Consider the following 23918-nt stretch of genomic DNA (forward strand, 5'->3'; position numbering starts at 1 on the left):
CTATCGCACTCTCTTCAGTGACCAGTGGTGGCGCTATCGCACTCTCCTCAGTGACCAGTGGTGACGCTATCGCACTCTCTTCAGTGACCAGTGGTGGCGCTATCGCACTCTCCTCAGTGACCAGTGGTGACGCTATCGCACTCTCTTCAGTGACCAGTGGTGGCGCTATCGCACTCTCCTCAGTGACCAGTGGTGACGCTATCGCACTCTCTTCAGTGGCCAGTTGCTTTTCATGCCAGTGTGTCAACACTGCAGGCATCTCCAGTGGTTGGGTGGGTTCAGCCCAGGCAGTCTGCCAGTGTGCTGGAGGGCGCCCCCTGTCTGCAGCAGCAGTGGCCTCAGTTTCTGAGTCTGAATTATGATTAAAATTCCCTGGAAACCACGTGTTGCTCCACCAGGGCTCCTGTATGAAGGTCATGTGACGTGAAGAACTTCAACACACAAGGTTAGCGTAGCTGCTACCAGCTTCCATAACCCTGCCTTAGCATCGGAGCTAAGGGAGGCTAAGCTAACTGAAGGCAGAGTCTGTCTGAAGAGACACAAACACTCCTCCAGCAGGAGCTCTCTCTCTCTCTGTTTCTCTCTCTCTCTCTCTGTCTCTCTGTTTCTCTCTCTCTCTCTCTGTCTCTCTGTTTCTCTCTCTCTCTCTCTCTCTCTCTCTGTTTCTCTCTCTCTCTCTCTGTCCCTCTCTCTCTCTCCCTCTGTCTCTCTCTCTGTCCCTCCCTCCCTCCCTGTCTCTCTCTCTCTGTCTCTCTCTCTCTCTCCCTCCCTGTCTCTCTCTCTCTGTCTCTCCCTCCCTCCCTCTCTGTCTCTCTCTCCCTATCTCTCCATCTGCCTCTGTCCCTCTCTCTCTCTCTCTCTCTCTCTCTCTCTCTCTCTATATATATATATATATATATATATATATATATATATATATATATATATATATATATACTTAGTGTTCACACCTGTGCTTGATCTGGGTGATTGTATTGACAGGGGTGGGGCGTTCAGGGGTAATTGGAGATAAAACTCTGGGTCAAAGGTAAAAGGCATCAATATTAAAACCTGTGCATTAAAAAGAGAGAAGAGCAGGTGAGACCACTGCACACGGCTGGAACTGCACACTGGAAAAGTCAGCACGAAGCAGCGAAGCACACGCAGACCATTCCAACCCCGTCACACCAGGAGCAGCCTGCCCCCTGGTGGCCAGGAGGTCTGAGGGACCATGAGGAGTCCAGTAGGAACCCCAGCAGTGAGGAGCAGCAGCTCCACCCTGGATCTCCAGGACCCCGTCCTGCTCATGCTATCATCCTGCAGCAGTTCAACCATGCTACAGAGTTAGCACTGTAGCTTGGTGTTAGCACTGTAGCATGGTTGAACTGCTGCTGCTGCTCCTGCTCCTGCTGCTGCTGCTGCTGCTGCTCCTGATGGTCTGCAGTTAGGAGTGAGGACTAGTGATGTGCGGATCGATCCTGAAATATCGATACTTCAGTGTTTTGTGGTGATGTACATCATTAACAGGAGTACTGAGATCTTGTCTAAATGAAGCGCTGCTGGTAGGCAGGGGCGGCGCTTGCGGACAGGCAAGCCAGGCAGTTGCTCTGGGCCCCGCCCACTGGGGGGGGGCGCTCCTAGGGCTGCCAGAATGTAACACCACAGCAACGACAACAATGCGCAATTCGCTATGACATGACACCGCAGCAGCAGACCCCCCTTGTAGGACCCCGCCCCCTCTGCCTTCAGCCTGCACCTGAACACGTAGCGCGCGACAAGCGATACTGGTCACGTCACACTTTCTGCCACAGTTTGCAAACTTGCCAAAAGTTGCTCGTGCAGACAACATGAAGAAGAGTTATGGTGGGAAACAGCGCTGAAGTCCCGCGGACCCGCGGAAGTATCCTCGCGACTCCGTCTCTCCATGCGATCCAGGCAAACTACCTTCCAAACTACCTTTGCGATCGACCGGTAGATCGCGTCATTTATGACCGCCTCACGCGGCAGGACAGAGACACACAGCGGGCCAGACGTGGCCCGCGGGCCGTACTTTGCCCAGGTCTGCTGTAGGGGCTAACTAAGGTAACAATGAAGCCCTGATGAATCCTATCAAGGCAGGCAGACTGACAAAGAATAATAATTATAATAGCCTAATGATAATGATACTAATAAATTGCTTGTATGAAAAGCTTTACATTTTGTATTTCATCTGACAATATTTATTTCCACCATTAAATGTTTTATATTGTATATTGTGGCATCTTTTTCTTTTGATTTGGCCTTGCATGCTTCTTTCTATATGTTATGTACATTTCTCAAGTTGACTGGAACCCTGTTACAAAAAGAATTTCCCTCGGGATAAATAAAAGTATTTCTGATTCTGATTCTGATTCTGATAACTATTCTATTGACTCAGGTTTGCATTTTTTGATATTTAAAGTTGTTTATGAAGCCACTACCTCAGTGAGTTTCTGAGTTTAAAATAAATCACTCAATAAGTGAGTCTCATGTTTTGTATTTTTAAGTTATAATTTTAAATGCACTACATTTTTTTTTCTTTTTTAGATTTATCAGGCACTTAAGATGCATTTGCTCAGAGTATCGGTATCGGATCGGTATCGCCGATACCAGTCTGGATTTTACTCAGTATCGGATCGAAAAGGAAATTGGTGGTATCGAACATCACTAGTGAGGACGTGTCAGAGACGGTTCCTGCTCAGGTCTTCAGCTCCGTCCCTAAGCGGTCCATGTATGGGAACATGGCGCCCTCTGCTGGACCACTGTCAGCACTGCTGCTCCAGCCCGGTCCAGCACCGAAGACAGGAAGCAACAGCGCTGGATCAGGGAGGCCACAGAGACCAGGAGGCCACAGAGACCAGGGAGGCCACAGAGATCTCCGAAACCTGACAGGTGAATAACAACCTAAAATATAGATCTGCGATAAAAGAATACTGGGATCACTGGAAACTAGAAGACATCATGAACTTAGTTCAACTATCGAAGCCTCATTGATAATCAACACCTTTTCTTGGACAATCAACACCTTGCTACTAGAAGTGAACTATCAACCGTAGCCCCGCCCACTCCTCCTGGTGGTCCAATACCTGGGACTCTGCAACCCCTTTCCACAACTGAAAAAGCTCTTCAGATGAGAGGAGAAACATCTTCAAGACCACTAGAACCAGTCCAGCTGGCCCGACTGAACCTTCCACCGGAAGATGACCCGGATGACTGAGAACTTTCACATACATCTGCTCTATTGATTGACTGTCATGGTTGTTGAATGCTCTTACTTTGTCCCCCTCTACTGGCCATTATTAGTCATGTATTATTTCCTTTAATGTAAACTTTTTATTTTGAAGGGCTTCGTGCCGCTAATGGGCTAATCCGGAAGAAAATTGTTTGTGTTCTCCTTGCGGTGTCAGCTCACGGCTTCAGCCTTCATCCTTGTTGTGTTCATGTCAAGAAAGCATCGCTTTGTTACAAAAAGAGTTTCAAAGAACAATGACAACAATAAAGTTCTTTGAACTTCATTCCAGCGTCCGTACATCTTTGAAACGTGTTGGCTAGCTGTCAATGTGTGGACGGACTCACACTGAGGACAGAATAGAGACAGTCTAACTGAACAGTGTTGAAGCAGATACGTCACGTTGACGTCTCAGCGTCAAATACTGCGGTAACACATAGAATAATGATCGCATTAAAGCTATAATGCTATTAGCATTCTGCTAATAGAGCGTCTGAAGACACACACACACACACACACACACAGCTACACAGGATGAGCACAACAGGATGTGTCAGTGGCGAAGTTGTGTTAAAAAAAATAAATAAAATGAGTGTTTTGTGGAATTTGCTGATCCATAAAATATAGAAAGTAACCCAGTTGGGGACGATTGATTGTGTACAGGTGACTCACATGCAAAGGTGAGTGATTTAATTCTTGGTAGTTTGCCCCGGTGCCTCAGCTCAGTTTGTGTGTGTGTGTGTGTGTGTGTGTGCGCACACTGTGTGTTGTTGCATGTTGCCTGGTTGTTTGTTCTTCTTTGGACGTCTTTGTTCTGCTAGAACCGGGGAGGGCAAACTTTGTGACTGGTGGGCCACACTGGGTTCTAAAAGTTTGACAGAGGGGCCGCAGCAGGAGAAGATGGATGGAGTGTTTTGGTTACGCCCCTCATAGGAGGAACAATATATATGATGACATCATAGGATATGTAACAACACATGCTTTCATGTCCGTTGAAAATAAAAATATCCATCTTTGAAAGCTCACAGTAATTGGCTCTTTATTGAAACAACTCTTAAAACACTGAAAAATAGTTGAAATACAGTTGAAATTATTTCTTACTTACTTTAAACATAATTTCTTTTAAGTTTGGCGGGCCAGATTAAAAAGCTCAACGGGCCAGACTAGAACATTATAGTATTGGTCCTTTTTTTTAATGTTTCACTGGTCAATGGGACTGGAGATGGAAAGCAGTCATAAGGTTATCATTGATTGTATTGACAGACAAAGGTTCATTGATAGGAATTGTTGAATTGAAAAGAAATAATGACTCAGAATTGGTGCTGAAATCCAATAGAAGTTGAGGAAGAGCTTCAGTCACTCTTTGTGGCCACACTGCTGATTTTCTGAGCAGCAACTGGACTCACTGGAAGTCACAACTCTCAGTGTGGTCAGTGAGACGTGACTTTGCACAATATTATCCATGGATTGATTGAAAGGAACCAGCAGAAGTTCTGAAGGACTGTTGGACTTGAATCATCTCAACAGGAGAACAATGGGACTATTTCTGCATTTGAAATGTCAGTGGTCTTCTTCTCCTTGACGTTGTCCCAGATCATCCAGGATCCGTCTCTCTGGCTGAACATCTTCAATGATGATGACCAGTGATGTGGTCCTGCCATCTTCTACACTCTGCATCACGAGTTCAGCTTCAGTCATGTGGACAAATATTTGGCGTAGTGATGGCGTGAACGTGGCTTTAATCCAGCAGGGCAGGATGCAGGATCCACCACTAGATGGAGCTCTCCTCTCCACTCTCCCTCAGCTCCATGGTCCAGTCAGACCTGCTGCTGCTGCTGCCGCTGCTGCTGCTGCTGCTGCTGCTGCTGCTGCTGCATCATCAGGACCAGCTGATCCTCCCTCATCACCAGAACCTCCACCTGCAGAGAGAAGAAGAGACGGCAGGAGTCACCACTCACAGTCCTTGAACGCATCGTCCCAGAGACCTTGACTGTTGACAGACTCTCAGTCACATGTTGACAGTGTGAAAGATGGAGGTCATGTGACCACAGAGCGTTGGACTGATAGTGAGGCGTGATGAAGATGAAGTGATCAGTCATTGAGTGGTGAAGTGAGAGAAGAAGCAGTTGGATGGAGGGACAGTTGGATGAATGAGGAGCAGCTGGACGTCAACACCAGACCACAACAAAGTCATGTGACTGGCTGACTGGCACCATCCTCCTCTCACACTGGGACTGGGAAACATCATCAACCATCATGCACTGCTTCCACACCAGTACTGACCTCACACTCTCCAGTTTATAGTCTCTGCTGGCCACCAGAGCATCCAGCTGCTGCCCTGTTGAAGCCTTCACGATGTTCCTACTCAGGTCCAGGAGTCTGAGGTGGGGGGGGTTGGACTTCAGAGCTGAGAGCAGCCAATCACAGCTGAGCTCTGACAACCTGCAGCCCTCCAACCTGAATAAAGAAGAAATGATGGAGAGGGAAAATCACAGGTGTGTGTGTGTGTGTGTGTGAGAGAGAGGGAGAGAGAGAGGGATTTAAAACATTCATTCATCTTCTATAGCCGCTTATTCCTATTCAGGGTCATGGGGGTCTGCTGGAGCCCCTCCCAGCTGTCTTAGGAAGAAGGCAGGGTGACACCCTGGACAAGTCGCCAGTTCATCACAGAGATTTAAAACATTTCTAATGGAATCAAAGTGAATTTGAACAAAGTCAATTCAAAGTCATGACAACAATCACTGCAGCAGTTGTAGAGTGAAGAGGGTGAACTGACCACAGAACCTCCAGTTTACAGTCTGGACTCTGCAGGAAACCACTCAGCTCCTTCACTGATGAATCCTGCAGCTGGTTCTGACCCAGGTACAGCTCTCTGAGGTGGGAGGGGTTGGACTTCAGAGCTGAGAGCAGCCAATCACAGCTGAGCTCTGACAAACTGCAGCCCTCCAACCTGAATGCAGAAGAAATGATGGAGTTTATAATGATGCAGAGTTTTTCCAGGGTGTCATCACTCTGAACATCAAACTACAATGTCCACTTCAGAATCTGCAATAAAAGAAAAAAACATGGGAGAGAGAGGGCGAGCGAATGAGCACTGCAATGTAAAATCTGACCACTAGGTGGCAGGATTTACACACTGTACCTTTAAACCCAGCTTCAGACATTTCAAACACAACCAGTGACTGCAAATTGAATTCCCAACAGCAGTGAAGTGAAAGTCATGACAACAACAACAAGAGTGATACAAGTTGTAGAGTGAAGAGGGTGAACTGACCTCAGAACCTCCAGTTTACAGTCTGGACTCTGCAGGAAACCACTCAGCTCCTTCACTGATGAATCCTGCAGCTGGTTCTGACCCAGGTTCAGCTCTCTGAGGAGGGAGGGGTTGGACTTCAGAGCTGAGAGCAGCCAATCCCAGCTGAGCTCTGACAACCTGCAGCTCCACAACCTGAAGGAAGAAGAAATGATGGAGAGGGAAAATCACAGGTGTGTGTGTGTGTGTGTGTGTGTGTGTGTGTGTGTGTGTGTGTGTGAGAGAGAGAGAGAGAGAGAGAGAGATTTAAAACATTTCTAATGGAATCATAGTGAATTTGAACAAAGTCAATTCAAAGTCATGACAACAATCACTGCAGCAGTTGTAGAGTGAAGAGGGTGAACTGACCTCAGAACCTCCAGTTTACAGTCTGGACTCTGCAGGAAACCACTCAGCTCCTTCACTGATGAATCCTGCAGCTGGTTCTGACCCAGGTACAGCTCTCTGAGGTGGGAGGGGTTGGACTTCAGAGCTGAGAGCAGCCAATCACAGCTGAGCTCTGACAAACTGCAGCCCTCCAACCTGAATGCAGAAGAAATGATGGAGTTTATAATGATGCAGAGTTTTTCCAGGGTGTCATCACTCTGAACATCAAACTACAATGTCCACTTCAGAATCTGCAATAAAAGAAAAAAACATGGGAGAGAGAGGGCGAGCGAATGAGCACTGCAATGTAAAATCTGACCACTAGGTGGCAGGATTTACACACTGTACCTTTAAACCCAGCTTCAGACATTTCAAACACAACCAGTGACTGCAAATTGAATTCCCAACAGCAGTGAAGTGAAAGTCATGACAACAACAACAAGAGTGATACAAGTTGTAGAGTGAAGAGGGTGAACTGACCTCAGAACCTCCAGTTTACAGTCTGGACTCTGCAGGAAACCACTCAGCTCCTTCACTGATGAATCCTGCAGCTGGTTCTGACCCAGGTTCAGCTCTCTGAGGAGGGAGGGGTTGGACTTCAGAGCTGAGAGCAGCCAATCCCAGCTGAGCTCTGACAACCTGCAGCTCCACAACCTGAAGGAAGAAGAAATGATGGAGAGGGAAAATCACAGGTGTGTGTGTGTGTGTGTGTGTGTGAGAGAGAGAGAGAGAGAGAGAGAGAGAGATTTAAAACATTTCTAATGGAATCAAAGTGTGTGTAAAGTGAATTTGAACAAAGTCAATTCAAAGTCATGACAACAATCACTGCAGCAGTTGTAGAGTGAAGAGGGTGAACTGACCTCAGAACCTCCAGTTTACAGTCTGGACTCTGCAGGAAACCACTCAGCTCCTTCACTGATGAATCCTGCAGCTGGTTCTGACCCAGGTACAGCTCTCTGAGGTGGGAGGGGTTGGACTTCAGAGCTGAGAGCAGCCAATCCCAGCTGAGCTCTGACAACCTGCAGCTCCACAACCTGAAGGAAGAAGAAATGATGGAGAGTGAAAATCACAGGTGTGTGTGTGTGTGTGTGTGTGTGTGTGTGTGTGTGTGTGTGTGTGTGTGTGAGAGAGAGAGATTTAAAACATTTCTAATGGAATCAAAGTGTGTGTAAAGTGAATTTGAACAAAGTCAATTCAAAGTCATGACAACAATCACTGCAGCAGTTGTAGAGTGAAGAGGGTGAACTGACCTCAGAACCTCCAGTTTACAGTCTGGACTCTGCAGGAAACCACTCAGCTCCTTCACTGATGAATCCTGCAGCTGGTTCTGACTCAGGTTCAGCTCTCTGAGGTGGGAGGGGTTGGACTTCAGAGCTGAGAGCAGCCAATCACAGCTGAGCTCTGACAAACTGCAGTCAATCAACCTGAAGGAAGAAGAAATGATGGAGAGGGAAATGACTAATTCAAACAATCACATCTAGAAGGAAGAAAACTGTGACTTCATATTGAAGAGAATTTTAGTTTCCTTTTAGAAATGAACTCAAAGAAAAACACTACAGTGAGACAGAAGCTGCGGACGTCCTTCACAGTGACGGTGAAGGACGTCCGGTCCAAACTGGTCCCACTGAGCAGCTCCAAACATCACAACAACGAGACAAGATGTTGTGTGTGATGTCCATCTGCTGACACACTGTCCACCAGTAGAGGGCAGCAACCTGCCTGAGAACTTCCAGTCTGCAGTTTGGACTCTGCAGTCCAGCACAGAGCAGCTTCACTCCAGGATCCTCCAGGTGGTTCCCACTCAGGTCCAGCAGTGTGAGGTGGGAGGGGCTGGACTCCAGGGCTGAAGACACCACTGCACAGTGAAGCTCTGAGAGTCCACTGCCAGACAGTCTGCAGTGAAGGAGACAGCAGTGAGAAGATCATCACCATGTGAGAGTGTGACAGTGACTGAAGGAGCATCAACAGCTGATCAGCTGCTTCCATCATCACAAAGGACACATGAAGTTCTCCTGCAACAAGGAACCAAGTGCAGCTTCACACAGCAGTGAGTCAACACTGACACTGTTGCTCTGATCTGCTGCTTCAGCTCCACATGATGCTCACTGGTGTGTCCAGTCACAGCAGCTTGGAGCTCCACTGGATCAGAGCTCCAAGCTGCTGTGTGTTGGACATGTTGATCATGTTGGTGGCTTCATTCCTTCCTGCTGCTTCTTCTCATCTTAGTGGAGCAGCTTCACTCCATTCATGGTCCACAACCCTGTCTACAGGACTGCAGCATCATTAGCCCTGTGTTTACAGCCTGCTGCTGCTGCTGACAGTGACTGACAGTGTTGGAAGGAGACCAAAGCAGGGTGTTCTCAGAGGGTGGAGCCAACACCTCTTTATAAACACTCACAAAAGTTTCAAACTGAATTAATAAATCAACCAATCCATCAATCAATCAATCAATGATCAATAATGAAGGTAAACTACTTTCTTTGCAGGTGGATCTTGAAACAAGCGTCTGCTGCTTTCAAGCTCCGTCTCTGCAGAATCAATCAGTGAGGAACCAGAAGGAACCCAGACCATCAGAGTCAGGACCGCTTTGAGAAGCTGCAGCTGTGTTCACTCACTATTGATTGATTGATTGATTGATTGATTGATTGATTGTGTTGACAGAAACATCTGGACTTACTTTGCCTTCCTGCAGTTCCTCACAGCTGGAATCAGTCTCAATCTTCCTTCATCTGATGTCTTGTACTTCTTCAGGTCCAACTCCTCCAGAACCTCCTCTGACATCTGCAGCACGTAGGCCAGAGCTGAACACTGGATGTCTGAGAGTTGCTTCCCTGATCTGTTCTCTGACTGCAGGAACACTTGGACCTCCTGATGCACTGACTGATCCTTCAGCTCCAGCAGACAGTGGAAGATGTTGATGCTTCTGTCAGGAGAAACATCACCAGTGTTCATCTCCTTCAGGTTGTTGATGACCTTCTCTAAGGTTCCTGGATGGTTGTCAGTGAGACCCTGCAGGACTCCTAAGAGTCTCTGGTTGGATTCCAGACTGAGTCCATGGAGAAAGCGAACAAACAAGTCCAGGTGACCGTTTGGACTCTGCAGGGATTCCTCCATCATCCTCTTCAGGAACTCATCCAGGGTGTCCAAGGTTTGGTTTGGGTTAGGGGCTTCTTCTTTTTTAAACAGATTTGAAAATTTTAAAAACATATTTTTTAGTGGTGCCTCTGCTTTTGTGTCTTTGAGGAAATTCCGAAGAACCTCCTTCTTCCTGTTGATGTGACAGTGGAAGCTGTAGACTGCAGCCAGAAACTCCTGGATGCTCAGATGAATGAAGCAGTAGACGGTTTTGTGGAAGATCACACTCTCTCTTCTGAAGATCTCTGTACAAACTCCTGAGTACACAGAGGCGTCAGTCACACTGAGACCACACTTCTCCAGGTCTTCACTGTAGAACATGATGTTTCCACTCTCCAGATGTTCAAATGCCAGCTGGCCCAGCTTCAGAAGAAGCTCCCAGTCAGCCTCCGTCAGCTCCTGTGGACCTGTGGTCTGATGCTCTCCTCCATACTTGTGCTGCTTCCTCTTGGTCTGGACCAGCAGGAAGTGTGAGTACATGTCAGTCAGGGTCTTGGGCAGCTCTCCTCTCTGCTCTGAGCTCAACATGCTCTCCAGAACTGTGGCAGTGATCCAGCAGAAGACCGGGATCTCACACATGATGTGGAGGCTCCTGGAGGCCTTGATGTGGGAGATGATCCTGCTGGACACATCTCCTCTATCTCTGAACCTCCTCCTGAAATACTCCTCCTTCTGGTCATCGGTGAAGCCTCGTACTTCTGTCAGCCTGTCCACACATGACGGAGGGATGTGATTGGCTGCTGCAGGTCTGGAAGTGATCCACAGCAGAGCCGAGGGAAGCAGATCTCCTCTGATCAGGTTTGTTAGCAGGACGCTGACTGACTTCTTCTGAGTGACGTCAGTCACCACCTGGTTCTTCTCAAAGTCCAGAGCCAGTCTGCTTTCATCCAGGCCGTCCAAGATGAAGAGAAGTTTGCAGACATGCAGCTGCTCTGCTGTGAGCTTCTCTAACGTTGGATGGAAAACATGGAGCAGCTCCAGAAGACTGTAGTGCTGCTCTTTGACCAAGTTGAGCTCCCTGAATGAGAGAGGAAGCACCAGATGAAGGTCCTGGTTCTCCAGGCCCTGGGCCCAGTCCAGAGTGAACTTCTGCACTGAGAAGGTTTTTCCAACCCCAGCGACGCCGTTGGTCAGCACCACTCTGACTCTGAGTCCCTGCTGCTCAGGTGAGGCTTCAAAGATCTGGCTGCACCTGATTGGACGGTCCTGGAGGCTCTCCTTGGTCTTCTTGGTCTCCAGCTGCCTGACCTCATGCTGTCTGTTGACCTCCTCACTCAGTCCCTCAGTGATGTGGACCTCAGTGTAGATGCTGTTGAGGAGGGTTTGACTTCCTGCTTCTTCACCTTCAGTCACATGTTCACATCTCCTCTCCAGACTGATCTTCTGCTGCTGGAGAAGCTCCTGCAGACCATCATCAACCCCTGGAGCAGAGAAAAGGTTGGAGAAGAAAACATCAGTGTGACAGTGTGAGCATCATTTACTGTCCACAACTTGAAGCTGCTGCTGCTGCTGCTGCTGCTGCGTGACTGTTTGCTCTCAATGTCCCTCAGTGAATCTTCTCACTGGAGGTCCTGAAGGACCTCAGAGGGAGAAGTGAAGGAGGTGCAGGTGGACAGTCTTACTGTGAGCAGTCTTGGTGTGACTGGCAGGTTGCAGTGCTGATGGAGCAGACTGGTCCCAGTCTGAGCTGCTGGACACTGGGTCAGTCAGGACGTCCTGCTCCTCACAGCCACCACCACCACTGCTGCTCCTCCTCCTGCTGCTGCTGCTCCTCCTCCTCCTGTGGAGAAGTTTGGGTTTGACTGCTCAGTTGGACAGTTTGGATGATAGTTTTTAGTCTTGAACTCATTTTTCCTGTGACTGAAGTTTTGATTCTTCATTCATACTAAACTACCGAGACACCCAACAAGATAAAGTTTAGGCTTTTATTTTGAAATGACTTGGTCAAGTTGTCTGTTCTAGAAGCACCAAGTGTCTTTTCTTCTGCAACACAAACAGTCAAAACCTTGATTTCAAACTGACTCCTGCACTGCAACTCCAGCAGCCAGTTTCCCTCTTGACTCAAACACTATGAACTGATGTGGTGATTCTACAGGAGCTGAAACCACTTCAAAAAAAGTCATTCATTGTGAACAAATGTGAACTGAAGCAGCATCATCGAGAAGAAGACTGCAGAGGACCTCAGTCCAAGTGTTCTTACTGTGTCTCAGGAGGTCCAGGTCCATTACTGAAGACTAGAGGGATATCTTTGGAGCGGTCACTCTTCAGAGACACCATGCTGGACCCTGGAGACTCTGCTCTGACTTCTTGTCCATCCATCTCCTGAACTGGAGTCAGTCTGAGGTGAAACACAGCAGTGTGACACTGAGCTCAGAGAGAGAGAGAGAGGGGGGGGGAGAGAGACAGAGAGAGAGAGAGAGGGGGGGGGGGGAGAGAGACAGAGAGGGGGAGAGAGAGAGGGGGGGAGAGAGAGAGAGGGGGGGGGGGAGCGAGAGAGAGAGAGAGAGAGAGAGAGAGAGTGAAAGAGAGTGAAAGAGAGAGAGAGAGGGCAAGAGAGAGAGAGGGGGGGTGAGAGAGAGAGAGATTCTAAAGAACTGGCCAAATTTCACTGGGTTCCATCTCCTCCTATGTCGGCTATTTTTTTTTTTTATTTTATTATTATTATTATTATTATTATTATTATTATTATTATTATTATTATTACACTTATACAAAATATTTTTTTTCTGTATTTAAAGTATAGATGCATTTTGTTCATCATAGTTTGAGATTCAGAGTGAAATCTGTTGTTGTTTGACGGCCGACCTGAACAGCGTTGAAGCCGATGCGTCGCGTTGATGTTTCACAGTAAAGTACAGCACATATAAACACGAGATCCAGCACATTGCGTATTACGATGAAAATCAACCGGAAGCACCGTGTTTTGACACCCTGGACTTCCGGTCTGAACGATCCTACCTGCTGCCATTGACGCAGGAGGGACGCGGCGAGCGTCAAAGAATAAACTGCGGCGTTCTTTTCCAGCGGCTCGGGTGCAACACAGCGGAAGTGTGAGTGCGTCGACACGGCAACAAGCACTTTCCCAATGACGACTAATAATAATAATAATAATAATAATAATAATAATAATAATAATAATATAAAGACTTTGTAGCCGAGTTAAAAGCAGGCTGCCGTTGCAGCAGCGTGTCGACACCCCGCCCAGTGGCGCACTGCCAGTCACCAGCAGTCCCAGTAAAACCTCTTGGCTCCCAGTGGAAGAGACTCTTGATGGTTCACAGCAATAATGATACAGTTGCCACCGCTGCTGAACGGGCAACTGTTGCTGCTGGACAAGGAGAAATGAGGAGAGAAACAACTCACCCACTGCTGCACTGTGACTTCTGCTGAAACTGCGTCAACTCAACATGGAGGTCGGACAAGTTTTAACTTTCACTTTCGGCTTCTCTTCCTGCTCCTTGGGGGATGCTCCTCCCACTGGAGGAGGGCGGTGTCTAAGCGAAGACTGGCGAGGTCTAACTGCAGCTCCTCCTACGGCCAGCGGAGGGCGATGTGGTTCAGTGTCATCAAGTGTCTGAGCGCCAGAGGGCACTAACTACAGTCAAGTTGAGTGTCGCCTCGTGATGTCGCAACACAAGTTTTGTCACGTGAAGCTGTGAAGACAACGAGAGGCTGAAGCAGAGTAAAACTGAGGCCTTTGAGCAACATTTTCAATCTGATTATTATTATATTGTGTTCTTGCGCAGCTCCAAACTATAACTTGCTGATTTTATTTCAACAATCAGTGCAGATGGATTCTACATAGAGTGGCAATAAAGACTTTCAGTCATATAAATACAATTACACTCGATGAAATACATATTGTATATTAACAATATATATGAATAGAACTCCAGGCTTGTTACCCTGCAGCTGCAGACAGACAGCAGGTCTCGCCAAGACCCACATATGAGACTTTGACAATCTGGATTCTCTGAGATAAAGTTTCACCTTCTGCTTCTCACTTTCTTCTCTTGTTGTCTTTGTGTGAACAAAACCAAGTGAGCGAGAAAAACTTGAGTGAAAAATATGTTGTTGTGTCGCACAGCTTTTTCATTGTGTGTTGAACTGAAAACACTGAGGAGAATCCACACGCCGTCCATTCAAACCAGGAGAGGAGATTTATTGGATAGAATTTTACACATTTTAAACACAAGTGATGGGAAAACTTCTGAAGAATGGCACACACACGCACGCACGCACGCACGCACGCACGCACGCACGCACGCACGCACACACACACACACACACACACACACACACACACACACACACACACACACACACACACACACACACTCAGGGTTTCTTCCTCTGGAGGACCTCAGAGTTCTTCTTGTCCTCCAGGAGCTGCTGCTGGTCCATGGGTGGGATGATGGTGCCCAGGCGGGTCACCACTCGGGGTCGGGTCACCTTCTTCACCGTGCCCTCCGTGTTCCAGGTGCGTCCCAGCGGCGTGCGGATGGTGCTTTGGAACTGCTGCTGGTTCTGGAAGGGGAAGGGCAGCGAGGCCACCTGGTGGAGGCCCACGGCAGCGTTCCTCTTCTCCCAGATGATGACGCCGGGCAGGCTCTGGTCCCGCCGGGCCGGGGGCGGGGTCAGAGTCTGTTTGGCGCCAAACCTCCTGCGCTTGGCGCGGGACGGCTTGAGGCCGGTGCCGCCCCACTGGCCCCAGCCCGGCAGCACCAGGTCCACTTCCTTGGGTTTGGCCCGGTCCTCCTGCACCTTCTTGTCCTTCAGGAAGTCGGAGACCACGTCGTCGCCGGCGAAGGCCTCCCTGATGAGGGTCCTCTGGTCCGGCTGCTCCTCCCAGGCCTCGCCGTCCTCCACGGTCGGCGCCAGCGCCACCTGGACCTCTTTGGTCCCTTTGGTGAGAACTTCCTTCAGCTCCACCTTCCTCTTCCTCTTCTTCCTGCTGGACTTTGGCTCAGTGGGCCCAGCAGCAGCAGCAGGTGGAGGAGGAGGAGGAGTCGACTCCTCCTCCTGACTGAGGAGCTCCACCTCCTCCAGAGTTCTGACCCTCCTCAGGTCCTCCTCCAGCAGCGCACCAGTGTTTGTGGCGGGCACCCCCTCCTGACCACCGTCTGCAAGTTCTCGGAAGAGATTAGTGAACTCTGAGAGCTCCTCCTCCTCCTTGTCCATCACCACCTCCTCCTCCTCCTTGTCCATCACCACCTCCTCCTGCTCCTCCTCCTCCACAGCTCCAGCTGCTGCCTCCTGATCCTGACGGAACTTCCTCCTGCTCTCAAACTCTTTGAGGAGCACCTCCTCCTCAGTTTCTTCCACCTGCTCCTCCTCCTCCTCCTCCACCTCCTCAGCAGTTTTCTCCACCTCCTCCCCAGCAGAGAGAGCCGCAGCGTCGCTCCTCTTCTCCTCCTCAGAGAGCTTCCCTCTCATCCAGGGGTTGGAGGGATCTCCTCCACCTTCTGCGTCATTGACAAAGTCAGGCAGCACCTCCTCCTCTCCCACATCCTCCTCCTCCTCCTCCTGGTCCAGCTGTTTCGCCACCTTCATGGTCAGCTCCTTGTGGACCTCCAGCTGCTCCTGCATGGCCTTGCGGGCCTCCTGGTCGTACTTGGCCATGATGGCCTTGGACTTGGCCCACTTGCCGCTGTTCTGGTGCTTCAGCGTCATCCTCTCCTGCATGCGCGCCACCTCCACCTTGCGCAGCTCCTCCAGGGCGGCGGCCGGGTCCGTCCGGGCCGCCTCCTCGAAGCGCTTGAGCGCCTCCTTCCTCTTGGCCTTGTTGTGCACCTTGTGGTACTTCTTGCTCTTGATGCGGCGCTCCCGCCGGGCCTTGGCCTCGTAGTAGGACTGCAGGGCCCGCATCTTCTGCAGCTCGGCCCGGCGGACCTGCGCCTCCTCCAGGCTCATGGCCCGCAGCGAGGCCTCCTCGCCGGGCGTCAGCACCGGCTCGTGGACGGGCTGCTTGTTGGCGCGCAGCAGGGAGAAGATCTCCTGCTCCAGCGGCGTCTGCGCCTTCCAGCCGCACGCCAGCGCGTGCACGGCTCGCGGGCCGGCCGGCTCCTGCTGCAGGGGGAAGACCAGCTGCTCCGCCCGCTGCTGCTGCCGGATGGCGCCCTTCCAGCGGCTCACCTCGGCGGACGCCTTCTGGAAGGCCGCGGCCCGCCGGACCCGCTCGCCCTGCTGCCGGCTCAGGGGACTCTCGGCGGTCCTGCGGGCCTGCTGCAGGAGCTTCAGCTGCTTGCTGCTCCTGCTGGAGACGGCGGGGGTCCGCTCCATGGTGCCGATCAGTTCCGACAGCTCCAGCCGCTCGCCCTGGCCCTCGGCGGCCACGCTGAACTCGGACATGTCGACGGCGGCCTCGGACCTCTCGCCGCCGGGGAGGCTCCTCCGCTGCCGGCCGCCCAGGGAGCCGATGGCCTCCAGCAGCTTCAGGCGCCTCCGCTCATCTCCGGCGTCTCGCTGCTCCTCCTCCTGCTGCTCCTCCTCACTCGCCATGTCCTCCTGCTGCTGCTCCTCCTCGTCCTCGTCGTCGTCGTCGAAGGCCACTTCCGGCTCCTCTCTGGCCACCACGGGCCGCTTCTTGACGCTCTTTTTGGAGAGTTTCTTCTTGGAAGCTTTCGCCATGTTGCTGTAGTGAACGGCAGCTCGCGGAGAGGAGAGAACACACGTGTGCCGCAAAGCGAGCCGCTGTCGCAAAACTGCCGCAAAGCCGCAACACTGTCGTAAACACGCCTTTAATCTCTTCTCGTTCGCTCCCTTAACATCCTACTTTGTTTGTGTCGTCTACTACTACTACTACTACTACTAATAATAATAATAATAATAATAATAATAATAATAATAATAATAATAATAATAATAATAATAATAATAACTTTGTAAACAAACACGATACACGCGATATTTCTGAATACTTGGATTTACTTTATTGTTCATCTTCGTGTAATTTTCATGAGGCCTCTCGTCGCATCACACAAAGCAATTTTAAACCATACAATACTGCGGTGTTTGCTAGTAAAAAACACAACGTTAAACAAATTAACAACTACAACCTTCTCTTTATTCACTTCCTCTGCAGGATTGATTTATTGCGCCCCCTGCTGGTTTGCCAGTGCGCACACCGTCAGCAGCACGTCGTCACATGACGAGGAGGATGATGATGATGATGATGATGATGACGCGGTGGGTCATGTGACGCAGTTGTGTGTGACGCTTCCGCAGGACCATGGCGACGTCTGTCTTCCACCGAGTGAGAGCCGGGTCCAAACTGGGAGCCCAGTACGACCAGGACGGGAACCTGATCCAGGTGCGACCCGGGAGCCCGTCCGAGGGGCCGCGAGAGGCGCTGCTAGCCGTTAGCCTAGCATGTATGACGCTAGCCAGCTGCTAGCTGCTAGCTGGGGGAGTCAGTCAGCTGGAGATGGACCACTTCAGTCTTTGGGACGAACCTCTGCCAAGTTCTACAGCGGACGGAGAGCAGAGAGGAGTCGTGACGCGTCTACCCTCTCACGTGACGTCACGCATTTAGCGTTGCCAAGCGTCCCTTAAAATACACAATCGTCCTGTTGTATGTATGACGGTGAAACGCTGCGACGGGGTTGGTCCCGTATTTTCTGAGTCGTCTTGAATGTAACTTTATTTAACTCGCTTCCGTTTCCATACAGTTTGCGTTCAAACCCGTAACCTACGTGGCTGCAGGCAATAGCATAATAATAACCATTAATACCGTTGACAACAACTGCGTCCTGGCTGAAGGAGTCGCAGGTTCTGAGTCAGGGCTGCTTATTGATCTCGTTGCTTTGGAGAAGCCGTCAGTCCTGCACTTTATTGATCGCTGGGTACAAATATGTTGAATTAAAAGATATCAATACAATTGAAACATTATTTAACACCAAGCAATTCAAAGTCAGTGAACTGTGTAGTTTTTTTTGTGGTAGTTTTGTGGGAGGGAAGGGAGGTTGGGGGTGGGGGGGCGGAGCAGGGAGGGGCCTACATTGAGACGGCTGATGGTCAGCGATGGTGTGGGACGTCCTGCAGGTGGAGAGCAGAGAGGATGAGGAGCAGAACGTGAAGCTGGCAGAGATCCTGGAGCTGCTGCTGGCTGCTGGATACTTCCGAGCCCGCATCAAAGGCCTGTCGCCGTTTGACAAGGTGTGCGCGCGCACACACACACACACACACACACACACACACACACACACACACACACACACACACAGCGGCGGTCACTAATGGCGCCCTCCACAGGTGGTCGGCGGGATGACCTGGTGCATCACCACCTGCAACTTTGACATCGACGTGGACCTCCTCTTCCAGGAGAACTCCACCATCGGACAGAAGATGTGAGTGTCTGGTTGTCCCTGAAGGCACCGCGGCCGCTCACCCTCCAATCTTTGTGTGCGTTTGGTTGCGTGTTTTGTGAGTTTGGGGCGGCGCTCACTGGATGAGTTGTCGTGGTGTCTCGGCAGAGCGCTGACGGAGAAAATAGTGTCGGCGCTGCCCAAGATGAAGTGTCCTCACCGGCTGGAGCCCCATCAGATCCAGGGCCTGGACTTCATCCACGTCTTCCCAGTGGTCCAGGTGAGTGAGAGAGAGAGAGTGAGAGAGAGAGAGAGAGAGAGAGAGAGAGAGAGAGAGAGAGAGAGAGAGAGAGAGAGAGAGAGAGATCCTGCTTAGCGTAGCATCAAAGCTAAAGAGGCAGCTACGCTAAACTTGTGTGTTTAGGTTATAATGGCTGTGTGTGTGTGTGTGTGTGTGTGTGTGTGTGTGTGTGTGTGTGTGTGTGTGTGTGTGTGCAGTGGCTGGTGAAGAGAGCCATGGAGACCAGGCAGGAGATGGGCGACTACGTGCGGGCCTACTCCATCTCCCAGTTCCACAAGGACCACAGCATGCCCCAGGTAGCTGCAGTACCAGGCCCGGCCTGCAGGGGGCCGCACCCCTGGAGCATTTTCCCCTCTTTAACTTGACGATCTGAGATTTGTTCCTGGAAACGTGACAGTGGGTTAGGACGTATGTTGTGGGCGGAGCCTCCTGCCTGCTAGCGCCCGCAGCTACCGCTAACGTGGCTCTCTGTCCTCCAGGACGAGGACTTCCTCCAGAGGCGGGACAAGGCTGCGCAGGCTGTGCTGGGCGTGCTGGTGAGTCAGGTGGAGGGGGGGGGGGTGAGACAGTCCAGGACCAGGAGGATGATGATTGGCTGTCCCGCCCCCCAACAGGAAGTGTACAAACCCCACAGGAAGTACCGGCGGCAGAGGGACGCTGGCGAGCTGCAGGACGAAGAGTCCAGAGTTCACTGCACACTGCTGGAGTACGGCAGGTAGGACTGACTGACTGTCTGTCTCTCTCTGTCTCTCTGTCTCTCTGTCTGTCTGTCTGTCTGTCTGTCTGTCTCTCTCTGTCTGTCTGTCTGTCTGTCTGCCTGTCTCTCTTCCTCCCTCTCTCACCATTCTCACTGTGTCTCCATCTGTGTGTAGACTCTCAGAAACCCTCCTGTGAGTACAGTGTGTGTGTGTGTGTGTGTGTGTGTGTGTGTGTGTGTGCATGATGGCTACACCACCTCTGTGTGTGTCTCTGAAGCTGGAGTCTCTCTGATTGGCTGATTTTTGCAGTGATGCAGTGTGTTGACGAAGAGCCACGTCTCCACTGCTCTCCTCTAACTGTGTGTGTGTGTGTGTGTGTGTGTGTGTGTGTGTGTGTGTGTGTGTGTGTGTGTGTGTGTGTGTGTGTGTGTGTGTGTGTGTGTGTGTGTGTGTCTCCATACAGGCGCTATGGTTTCAGCAAGCAGTCCAAACCTGAGCAGGTCGGTGTCGAACGGCCCGCCCCCCTGTACCCCCCCCTCTCTCTCTCTCTCTCTCACCTCCACTTCCTGTCTGCAGGTGGAGGACAGGAAGTGGTCTCCAGCTGGAGGCTCGCAGGTGGTGCCTGCTGGGGTGACGGAGGAGCAGCAGCAGCAGCAGCAGCAGGAGGAGGAGGAGGAGGAGCACCTCTTGCGGGAGGCGGAGGAGGTGCTGCGTCTTGGCCCCGCCCACTGCTGACACCATTTCCTGCCCTGCGCCTCACCTCCACCCTCTGTGTGTGTGTGTGTGTGTGTGTGTGTGTGTGTGTGTGTGTGTGTGTGTGTGTGTGTGTGTGTGTGTGTGTGTGTGTGTGTGTGTCCAGATGAGGATCCAATCCCTGATGAGCAACATGGCCGCCACGGTGGCAGAGGAGGTGGGTGTGGCCTCACTCACTCAGCTCCGCCCCCTTCACTGCTGCTGGAGCCTCCTCTCACTGTGTGTGTGTGTGTGTGTGTGTGTGTCAGGGTGGGCTGACAGCCAGTGCAGTGCGCCACCTGGTGGCTCTTCAGTCGGAGGAGATCAAACTGGTGGCGTCAGAGTACGCTGAGAAGGTGGCCCCGCCCCCGCCCTCCGCTACACTTCCTGTCCCCCTGGCGTGAGTTAACCTGTTGACCCCTCCCACTCCCCCCCGCAGCAGTCGGAGCTGAGCTCCTCCTCCTCTGCTGAGGAGCGCTTCGGCCCGGCGCAGCAGCGGCGCCGCGCCGCCGCCTCGCTGGAGAAACACATCCAGCAGAAGAAGAAGCAGCTGCAGGAGGTGAGGAGGCGGAGTCAGGGGTGGGTGGAGTTAGGGGTGGGTGGAGTCAGGGGGTGGAGGAGGGGACTAATGTGACCCTCGGTCTTCTTCCAGCTGCAGCAGAGACACGACGAGGTGACGACGGCCTGCCACACGGCCAAGAGGAGCCTGGCAGAGGTCAGAGGTCACGGCATCCCGTCAGGCTGAGAAGTCCCAAATACGGCCCTGAACAGGAATGTGTGTGTGTGTGTGCAGGCCGTGCTGCTCTCAGAGAAGCTGGACCAGCAGCTGGAGTCCCTGGAGGAGGAGGAGCTGCAGGCTGACAGCAGGTGAGCGCCCCCTGCTGCTTGGTTCCACGCAGCCTACAGAGAGCATCAGTAGCAGTAGCGTCACAGTCCAACCCAGGGGTGGGCAAACTACGGCCCGGGGGCCATATGTGGTCCGTGAAGCTTTCTGATCTGGCCCTCCGAACTGGAAGAGCAGTCAGTCATCAAACAGCTGCATTTCCTCCATGACTGCAGTGTTTGCAGAGTCGCTTCAATAAAGAGCCACACACCCTGGTTGCAACTTTGCTCTCACTCTCTCTCACACTCTTTCGCGCTCTCTCTCTCACTCACTCTATCACTCTCTCTCACTCTCTCTCTCACTCGCTCGCTCTCTCACTCTCTCTCGCTCTCACTCTCTTGCTCTCTCTCTCACTCTCTCTCGCCCACTCTCTCACTCTTTCTCACTCTCGCTCTGTCTCACTCTCTCTGTCTCACTCTCTCTCGCCCACTCTCTCACTCTTTCTCACTCTCGCTCTGTCTCACTCTCTCTGTCTCACTCTCTCTCGCCCACTCTCTCACTCTCTCACTCTCGCTCTGTCTCACTCTCTCTCTCTCTCTCTCACTCTCTCTCGTTCACTCTCTCTCTCTCTCTCACTCTCTCTCCAGCCTCCTGGACCAGCTGAGGACTCTGGTGACCACCAACGAGAACCTGAAGCAGCAGGAGCAGGAGTTCCGCACCCACTGCCGGGTGAGAGAGTGCACGTTCAGTCGTGCACACGCACACGCACACGCACACGCACACAAACACACACACACACACACATGCAGACTACTGACTGTGTGTGTGTGTGTGTGTGTGTGTGTGTGTGTGTGTGTGTGTGTGTGTCCAGGAGGAGATGGTGCGTCTGCAGCAGAGTGTGGAGGAGCTGCAGGCAGCAGCAGGACAGGACACTGAGGAGGAGAAGGTCCAGAGCACTCAGCAGTCTGCAGCGTCCCTCTGCCACTGACACACACACTCACACTGCAGTGTGTGTGTGTGTGTGTGTGTGTGTGTGTGTGTGTGTGTGTGTGTGTGTGTGTGTGTGTGTGTGTGTGTGTGCTGCAGGAGAGGAAGCAGCTGATCGAGCGGCAGTACGAGGCCGACCGGGAGAAGCTGCAGAGGATGAGACTGCTGATGGTGAGCAGCTGACTGACACTGGTACATGTGGGAGGAGCCTCTGGTCCAGCCTGCTGCTGGGAACCAGACCGGCTCCATCAAGGAGGAGATCGAGGTCAAGGTCAAGGTCGTTGAGAGCTGCTGTGAACAGTAGAGTCACATGATCAGACGGAAGCACCAGGAGTGTTTCAACAGTGTCGCTGGTTGCAGCGCCGCTGGGACAACAAGTGTTGGATGTCAGGATGAAAGCTCCTTCCTTTGACCCTTGACCTTTGACCCCTGACCCCACTCAGGCTCGGAGGAACCGCGAGATCGCCGTCCTGCAGAGGAAGATCGACGAGGTGCCGAGTCGGGCCGAGCTGACGCAGTACCAGAAGAGGTTCCTGGAGCTCTACAGCCAAGGTGGGTGGAGGAGGGGTGGGGGTGGGGGTGGGGTGCAGAGTAGCGAGGCGGCGGCCAGGCGGTGGCGCCACACTCACACCCTCTGCCGCTGCTTCCTGTTTGCAGTGGCGGCGACGCACAAAGAGACCAAGCAGTTCTTCACGCTGTACAACACGCTGGACGACAAGAAGGTCTACCTGGAGAAGGAGGTGAGTGGCGGCCACGCCCCGGTCACATGACCCCACAACATCGACGGCGGTTGGTCACATGATCTGAGCGGTCATTCCTGTCTGCAGGTCAACCTGTTGAACTCCATCCACGACAACTTCCAGCAGTGAGTAGAGCCTGGAGGAGGAGGAGGAGGAGGTGGGGGAAGAGGTGTAGGAGTTGGAGGAGGAGGAGGTGGTGGGGGAAGAGGAGGAGGTGTAGGAGCAGGAGGTGGAGGAGCAGGAGGTGGAGGAGGAGGTGGGGGAGGAGGAGGAGGTGGAGGAGGAGGGAGTGGAAGAGGAGGAGGAGGAGGTGAGGGAAGAGGAGGAGGAGCAGGAGGTGGAGGTGGAGGAGGAGGAGGAGGTGGGGGAGGAGGAGGAGGAAGTGGGGGAAGAGGAGTTGGAGGAGGAGGAGGTGTAGGAGGAGGAAGAGGAGGAGGTGTAGGAGCAGGAGGTGGAGGAGCAGGAGGTGGAGGAGGAGGAGGCGGCACTGGAGACCTGTCAGCTCACGGTCTTTCTCCCGCAGGGCGATGTCGTCCTCCGCTGCCAGGGAGCAGTTCCTCCGGCAGATGGAGCAGATCGTGGAGGGCATCAAGCAGAACCGCATCAAGGTGGCCGCCCTCACAAGGCCGCTTTCTAAAGAGCTGTCTTAGCTTCTGCACGCGCTCAGTAGGACGGAACAGGGCTGCTGGAGTTAGCCACCTAGCCTCCTGAGTGTTGTCTCTCTTCAGATGGAGAAGAAGAAGCAGGAGAACAAGATGAGGAGGGACCAGCTGAACGACCAGTACCTGGAGCTGCTGGACCAGCAGAGGCTCTACTTCAAGACCGTCAAAGACTTTAAAGAGGTACACAAAGACAAGCTAGCCGCTAACGCTAACCCCGACGGCTGCCGGGCCCGGGCCGGTCCTTCTTCACTGGTTGTCCTCTGGGTTTCAGGAGTGTCGTAAGAACGAGATGCTGCTCTCCAAGCTGAGAGCCAAAGGAGCCTCCTAGTGCGGCGCCACCTGCTGGCTGCCTGCGGCGAGTGCCACCACCAGTCCGCTGGCCAAGCTCTGCTCACGTGGCTGAACACCACTGGACGTGTTGGCCAGCAGCAGTGACCTGGAGGTCATCAGGGGGTCACGGTCGCCTGCAACCTGGCAGTGAAAAGTGAAAAGTGTTCTTCTGATCGTTGTTGTTGAATAAAGTCAAGATGTTCACGCTGCCGTTTGTGAAATGGCCCTGTTTGAATCACCTCACCTGTGCTGTGGTGCTCCTGAAGGGGGCGCTGGAGGTCAGTTCAAGCCCCACCCTC

General features: G+C 52.0%; 4 protein-coding genes across 11 annotated transcripts in view; 1 reads left to right on the forward strand and 3 right to left on the reverse strand.

Moving 5' to 3' along the window:
• Positions 1–4301: 4301 nt before the first annotated feature.
• ndufv3 (NADH:ubiquinone oxidoreductase subunit V3) overlaps positions 4302–23918 on the reverse strand; it is a 40826-nt gene continuing 21209 nt past the window's right edge. Inside the window, exon 4 of the mRNA XM_076016932.1 lies at positions 4302–5070. Within this exon, the coding sequence (XP_075873047.1) occupies positions 5027–5070 (44 nt within the window). The 3' untranslated portion in view covers positions 4302–5026. The remainder of the gene's footprint in view (positions 5071–23918) is intronic.
• On the reverse strand, positions 5084–13556 carry LOC142882264 (uncharacterized). 5 transcript variants are annotated; one of them, XM_076016912.1, is made up of 13 exons: positions 13404–13528; positions 12241–12378; positions 11663–11820; positions 9583–11461; positions 8625–8798; positions 8156–8329; positions 7766–7939; positions 7386–7559; positions 6888–7061; positions 6501–6674; positions 6003–6176; positions 5510–5683; positions 5084–5145 (listed from the first exon to the last, which is right to left on the reverse strand). In XM_076016912.1, the coding sequence occupies exons 2-13, from the start codon at positions 12357–12359 to the stop codon at positions 5130–5132; spliced, it is 3564 nt and encodes a 1187-aa protein (XP_075873027.1). In that variant the 5' UTR covers positions 12360–12378; positions 13404–13528; the 3' UTR covers positions 5084–5129. The 5 variants fall into 5 exon arrangements, with proteins under 5 accessions (XP_075873027.1, XP_075873026.1, XP_075873024.1 ...); XM_076016911.1 differs by lacking the exon at positions 5084–5145 and having other exon boundaries at positions 5152–5683; positions 11663–11817; positions 13404–13556; XM_076016909.1 differs by lacking the exon at positions 5084–5145 and having other exon boundaries at positions 5152–5683; positions 13404–13556.
• LOC142882266 (U3 small nucleolar RNA-associated protein 14 homolog A) lies at positions 14182–16772 on the reverse strand. Its single transcript, XM_076016914.1, has one exon. The coding sequence runs from the start codon at positions 16668–16670 to the stop codon at positions 14379–14381; it is 2292 nt and encodes a 763-aa protein (XP_075873029.1). The 5' UTR covers positions 16671–16772; the 3' UTR covers positions 14182–14378.
• Positions 17151–23829, forward strand: ccdc93 (CCC complex scaffolding subunit CCDC93). Of its 4 annotated transcripts, none has more exons than XM_076016917.1 (24): positions 17151–17352; positions 18084–18197; positions 18294–18388; positions 18515–18626; positions 18845–18943; positions 19127–19183; positions 19262–19362; positions 19520–19537; positions 19809–19845; positions 19922–20050; positions 20205–20255; positions 20347–20433; positions 20520–20636; positions 20730–20792; positions 20871–20944; positions 21548–21629; positions 21772–21846; positions 21987–22058; positions 22331–22439; positions 22545–22627; positions 22715–22752; positions 23151–23235; positions 23356–23469; positions 23561–23829. In XM_076016917.1, exons 1-24 carry the CDS (start codon positions 17272–17274, stop codon positions 23615–23617), a joined length of 1950 nt encoding a protein of 649 aa, XP_075873032.1. In that variant the 5' UTR covers positions 17151–17271; the 3' UTR covers positions 23618–23829. The 4 variants fall into 4 exon arrangements, with proteins under 4 accessions (XP_075873032.1, XP_075873031.1, XP_075873034.1 ...); XM_076016916.1 differs by having other exon boundaries at positions 17152–17352; positions 20517–20636; XM_076016919.1 differs by lacking the exon at positions 19520–19537 and having other exon boundaries at positions 17152–17352.

The sequence above is a fragment of the Nelusetta ayraudi genome, unplaced genomic scaffold, assembly GCF_046127955.1.
Source record: "Nelusetta ayraudi isolate G7.1 ecotype Tasmania unplaced genomic scaffold, CSIRO-AGI_Nayr_v1 ptg000241l, whole genome shotgun sequence".
Classification (NCBI taxonomy): Eukaryota; Metazoa; Chordata; class Actinopteri; order Tetraodontiformes; family Monacanthidae; genus Nelusetta; species Nelusetta ayraudi.